Below are 6,405 nucleotides of genomic sequence, written 5' to 3'. Positions count from 1 at the left end.
ACACTATAAACAACTTCCTTGAAACATCTTCTGGACAGAGAATTTCTGTGAAGATTGAAGTATAACAATTCTAGAATAATTATTTTTAAAAATATGTACATTCGTTCCAATGTCCTAGACCCAAGAAGAAATCCAAGTAAATTCTACAAAATTTAGCCACAAGTCTTTGTCCAGTTAAGATTATGTCCAGCTTTGCCAGTCTTGCTGTATTACAGTATAATCAACAAAATTATAACATTACTTGTTTTTGTGTAGGAAGTTCCCAAACTTTTGCATAAATCCTCTCAGCTTGTTTTCATTAGGCTGCAATGGGTGGTAAGCAGCTGAGTTGTAGCTGACCATGTGATTACTCCTGCCGTAATTATTCCCTAAGGTCTTGGTTTTGATATCTGAGAGCTGTGCACTGCTGTTGGCTGCATTTCCTGCAGGTTGGCTGGCATTTTCCATCTTACAGAATGGCTCAAAGCGACTGTAAACACGCCTTTCACTCAAACGAGACCTCAGCTCTTCTTGGTGCTTTGAGCCTGTCAGCCGTGGTGCCACTGAACTTGCTCTTTGGAGAGCAGAAACAGGAGCGCTTTCAGAAGTAGCATTTGTGGAGATCTCCTTTGCATCCTGATACTGAATCTGTTCTGTATTAAATCTTGGAGTAGATGGATCTCCTGCAGTTTCTATGAATTTACTTTCAAGGGGGCACAAGAGGGGACACTTTTTATTGCTCTCATCAGATGGAGGTTTTGGAGATTTCGGTGACTTTGGAGACTTTGTTGGACTCCCGGTGACATCTTCTTTACTTCTGTTCAAACTACCTTGAGAATTTGATGATGAATTTCTTTTTCTCCTTGGGGAAGAATCTGTCTTATTTTCAGAAATCTTTGGTTTTTGATTCTCATCTTCAGAAACCAACGTGTCAGAACTACTACACATTCTGTAAAAGGCAGGACCTTTGTTTTTTGACAAGTTTTCCTTCTTGTCTGGTGTGAGGTTAAGAAGCGACCGCAGTTTCTGGGATCCTTTCTTCAGAAAACTTGGGGAATTCTTACTTTCTTTCTTCGATGTGCAATCCTTACTGGACTCCTCCGTGCTAGCTTCAGTGAGAGCTGCCATGGAGATTGCCTTGCTAGCAGTCGGGCCCTTCAGCTCTCCTTTCAGGTCCTTTTCCTCCTGTGGCGAGTGATTGGTTACACTGTGCAAACTTTTAGCACTCTTCAGCACGTCTTCTGGAAGTTTTGGACTAACTGGCTGCTTAAGTCTATGTCTAGTCAATGTGCTGTAAACATAATTGGATGCATGTTTGTTGGTACCAGGATCCAATACGGACTTGGAATTAAACATGGGAAAACTTCTCCTTTTGAGCATATTTTCATTTTGAAGGTTCTTCAAATTTTCTGCATGTTTATCTGTACACAGCGTTGTGTACAAATATAGTGATGAATCTCCAGCTGCATTTGAATTTACCCTAGGTTTTGTGTCATCTGCAATCTGACTTCTGTGGCCTGCTGGTGCATCTGATTTAAGAGGTGAGCTTGTGCTAAGCTCCTCTAAATTATTATCCGCTCCATTTTCCACACTCGGAGCATGGTTAGATGTCCCTTTGGGTGTTGCACTTCCCTGTGACCCAATTATAGTTGAATTTGAAGAACTTGCACAGCTGCTTACTTCCTGCTGTTCAGGTAAAGTTGGCTGAAACACCAACGATGACCGCAAGCGAGAATGAGAGTACAGCGCATGAGCTTTAATATTTTCAGCTGTGTCATAGCTATCGTATCTGTCACCCAAGGCTGACCCATTTGACTCTACTGGACAATCTGACTGGTCATTCAAGTAGGACTTTATTCGCCAGTTACGTAGGAATGATTTTGTTGTGTGCTCAAGGGTTGGCATCCTCTGCTGCAGATGGCGGATATGACTGTCTGTCCCATTAAAAGACCTCCGTACAATTGAATTTCTCTCTGCAAGGTTTACCTTTGGTCGTGAGAACTGATCAGCAAAACTCTGCTGGGGAATATTGTAGTTATTTGCATATCCTCCTCGTAATGATGACACAATACTAAGGCTATCAGATGGCATTTTCCAAGCATTTGGTAGATTGTTTGCTCTGTTAATAGCTCTGTTGAGCAATAGGTAAGGTGTCCTTTCTGGCTTCTCTCCAGCATAACTATGTCTCTTCCAGTGCTCATTTTTTTCACTAGGTTGATACTGCTGTATTGGATTTTGAACATTAAAAGCTGGATTAAATGGTTGCTTATTATAGGTTTGATTTCTCAAGCTGTATTTATCTATTTCATTTACTGCATATCTTCCACGAGCTTTCCAAACGGGATCTACCTTGAGAACATTGTCTGGCCTACCAAAAAGGTTTCTTTGGCTGGAAACTGAAGCCAAGGAAGACACTGAATGTTGGTATGTGTCATTATCCCAGAGTGTCTTGCGACTGTTCACCCGCACTAATTCTGGGGCAAATGAGCTGGGAACGGAAGAACGGGCATACAGCGTCCTGAACTCTTCATCAAAGGATTCAACAAGCTGTCCTGTGATAACCTGAACCATGCTGAGGTTGGTTTTTTCAAATGACCACATAAAGCTGAAAGAAGAACAAATGACCATTAGATACAGTTCTTTGGAGCTGAAGTATTATACCAATCTTTCTAGAGAAGAAAGCTTTTACGGAAACCTTGGGTTTGTAAAAGTACCTTCTAAATAAATAAGTTGAGGGCATGATTAACGTAATTTGGACTCAGAAGGTCTAATCTAACATCAGATAAATTCAGATGGAGTTTTTCCACTGATTTCAGTGGGAGCAGGAATGAGTCTATAACCACCCTTATAATTGCCCTTATAAGAGGTATTGTAAAAAAGGATTCATAAATGTAGAACAGTAAAGTACAAATACCTAATGGAAAAAAATCACCTCTACAAAGTCTATGGCAGGACTAACCTGTACCCACTGAATTACCTCTTCTGTCAGAGAATGTTACTGTGTGATTATGTTGTGAAAAAAATACATTTGAAATAACATGCAGAAGTGCTTCAGCAATTTTGAAAGTACTTAATTCTAAACATTTTCATAAAGATCCATCTCAGAATTTGAAAAAAGTTTACATTTTCTAATATGCACATTGCATTGGAGATGAAAATTTCTTTTAATTGCAATGATAATGCCTTCATAATGCTTTTTTCTCTTTTCTGCTGTAAAAGACTGAACACATGCTCAAAGCTAAGTAGCTGCAATTAACTTACGGCCACTAAATGAGATAAAACAAATTAATGTACATTAAGGATGCTGCAACAAGACTAATATCATGGAGCAAAAACCATACAATTTCTAGGTTACAACAAAGATAAAATTGTTTTAAAATCTTATTTTTCATGAAAAAGGGAAAAATAAAGAATTTATTTATTTGCATTTTTCTTCTAGATGTTAGAAAATGGGTTAGTTTTGTACAAAAAATAGCCTACTGATTTTTTTTTATGTTTTTGTATTTTTCAGGAAGTTATAGTGTATCAAGATTAAATCAGATCATGCTGCCTAAGTTCTTCTCCTATTAATTCTCACAATTAAGAATAACATATAATATCGGAAAAAAACCCCTGAACTTTAAATTGAATTCAATGGCAGAGTTCAGAAAGACTTGTTTTTCCTGTTACAAATCACTAGATTCTTTTACCAAGAAGGCCCAATTTCTACAGAAATTGATGATTCCAGCCCCTGTGGTGCAAGGTGTTCAAGCAGTGTTGTTTTTCCAAACTGGAATGAGAAAACCTATCCCATTCTCACAGACTATGAAGTGTCACCTCACACAGTGGTGTGGAGATGTCAAAGCATGCAGGCTGTCCCTGCAGTCTCTTACCCTGAGTCATTTATGAACTTGTCACTTACCTCACTACCATTTATACGTGTCAGACTGAATTTGGGGCTGGCTGAGTCTTAGAGGAAAAAAAAGGTCAGATTTTAAAAAGCTTACAGTGGTGGAAATCTGTGAAAGGCAATGGCTGTGGATCTGGTACCCAGGCACTATGCTGGCAGAAACTAACTTACTTGGGCAAAGGAAAAAAGTGTAGCTTGAAAAGAAGGAAAATATTTAATAATGTGTGAGTTAAGACTGTCTCTGCTTTAACTTAGGTTTTTTCCAGCTCTGCAAGGCTGTTAAGTTCTTCCAGCCTGTTTTCCTCACATACACTGAAAATACAAAGGAAACCAGAATGCAGAAACTAAGCCAAACACAGAAAGAGACATAGGCAAATTTGAATTTGACTATCATATACTAGAGAGCCACAGAATCAGTCTCTAATGTTAGCTTTAGAAGATTACTACATGGAGGAACTATCTTATGAAAAAATTTTGACACTTCTCTGGACTGAATGTTAAACAAGAATAATTCAGAAAACATAAGACAAATCACGATTTCTTTCTTTTTACAACTCTTCAGCTGTAGCAAAACCTATATCCTTTATTTCTTATTTGTGAAAAATGAGCAGAGCATCTCTTAGGCTAGTTAGCTATCAGTATCTATGAAATCTTGCTAAATTACAGAAAACATAATCAAATTTACTCATGTGAGTCCCTAGAAGAATTTTCACAAGTACAAAACTTGCTATAGCAGTAGTACTGAGATAACAGGCTTGCTACAGACACTTCAGTGATTGATCTTACCTGTAAGAACCATATATGACCTTCTTACAGTCAACAAGAATAAATTTTTGTTCCATTTTTCCATGGAATTTTGCTCCTGTTTTAGAATAGTAATCTTGTCCTTTCACTGTCCGCACCCTCATATTCTGAAAAAAACAATCAAAACAATTTATTTCTTTTACTGTAGTCGGTGTTTAGCATTCAGAGGGCTAAAATTCAGAGGAGCAGTAGGAGAAAAGTTAAATTATTACATATTAATAAATTCTGCAGGGAATGAAATGCTGATCAAACTTATCACCTAGGGACCAAAATGGCTGATTACTGCTTTGGCTTCAAGACTGATGAGATTCCCTAGGCCTCAGAAAATGAAATTCTGCTTTTCCATAGAGACAACTTCAGAAAAGAGGTTCTGGCAGAAAACAGCTTCAACAAGGGGAAAGAGGTTTTGTACTGCAAAAAAAAAATTCTTTCCATCAGCTGATGCACATGTTTATATGATCTCCAAGTACCTAATCTAATCATAGAGAACACTTAAAAGAGCCAGGATCACTTTTATTTTAGTTGAACAAGGCTGTTGTGTCTACAAATACTTATTCCCTACTCTGAGATCATCCACTGAATGATACCACCTGGTGCTAGAATCCCTTGCAGATTTACCACCAATAAAATTTATCTATCAGCTTTGCACCATGAGATCAATCCCATTTTTAAATTAAGAGACACTAACACAACGCGCATAGGTAGCACAAACTCAATGCAGCAGCTGATTTTGAATTCTATTAAACTTTATGCTTTATTCATGCAAACGCAGTAAATGGCACTTGGGAAATTTTCCACACTGGATCTCAAAGATGTGGTGAATTTTTATCCCACACTACTGATGAAACTGATTCAGCTAAGTCAGCATCTTGTAATTTTTCTCTCTCTACTGTCACTTGGGTTTTTATGCTCATAGAAATAGAAAATTTGAAAGAAATTGTTACTATACCTCATGGACTGTACTAATAACAATTTTGCAGAAGTTCTTATGGGGATGTAGAAAAAAGACACATTTAACAGAAATTGTTACACAAAAGGTGCTTACTTATCTAAAATTTATATTCAATGCAAACCAACCTACAAGCATCTTTTCCATGTAAATATGAGACAAAATGCTTCACAAGAGATAAAAGCAGCTTGGAAGATAACTGTGAATGGTCACAATATTTACTGTAGTTTCTAGCCTTGGAATAGTTTTTCTAGCAACCCTAAGCTTTCCAGTGGGAGTAAAATCCATAATTTAGCATTGGCAGTAAAAACCAAGAATCTACATGATTACTACATACTCTGTACCTATGGAAATGGTGTAATGTAAGACCTGTGAGTAGACAGGAATGTCACACTTCACCAGGACTGCCACAAGGGCAGGCTGCAGATCCCAGCAGATGTGCTCTCTAAAGGTCAACTATAGGTGGAAGGGTTGCTCATGAAGCAAATGGAAAATACTGTGTACACGGTAATTCCAGCAAAATCAGGAGGATTAAATAAATATGGTAGGATAGGATAGGATAGGATAGGATAGGATAGGACTATTTCAGATGGAAAGGAGGTACAATGATCATCTACTCCAACTACCTGACAAATTCTGGACTGACCAAAAGTTAAAGCAACTTATTAAGGGCATTGTCCAAATGCCTCTCAAGCACTGATGGGCTTGGGGCATCGATCACTACCCTAGGAAGCCTGTTCCACTGTTTAACAACTCCCTTGGTGCTTCCTGATGTCCATTCTAA

General features: G+C 38.0%; 1 protein-coding gene across 1 annotated transcript in view; it reads right to left on the bottom strand.

The window, feature by feature from the left end:
• Positions 1–237: 237 nt before the first annotated feature.
• FAM83B (family with sequence similarity 83 member B) overlaps positions 238–6,405 on the bottom strand; it is a 44,331-nt gene continuing 38,163 nt past the window's right edge. The window contains exons 3-4 of the mRNA XM_054280579.1: positions 4,655–4,779; positions 238–2,584 (exon numbers count right to left, since the gene is read on the bottom strand). Coding sequence (XP_054136554.1) covers positions 238–2,584; positions 4,655–4,779 — 2,472 coding nt within the window. The remainder of the gene's footprint in view (positions 2,585–4,654; positions 4,780–6,405) is intronic.

The sequence above is a fragment of the Melozone crissalis genome, unplaced genomic scaffold (genome assembly GCF_028551555.1).
Source record: "Melozone crissalis strain CALT ecotype California unplaced genomic scaffold, PUWL_Pcris_2 ptg000027l_1, whole genome shotgun sequence".
NCBI lineage: Eukaryota > Metazoa > Chordata > Aves > Passeriformes > Passerellidae > Melozone > Melozone crissalis.
This window is presented reverse-complemented; position numbering and strand designations above follow the sequence as displayed.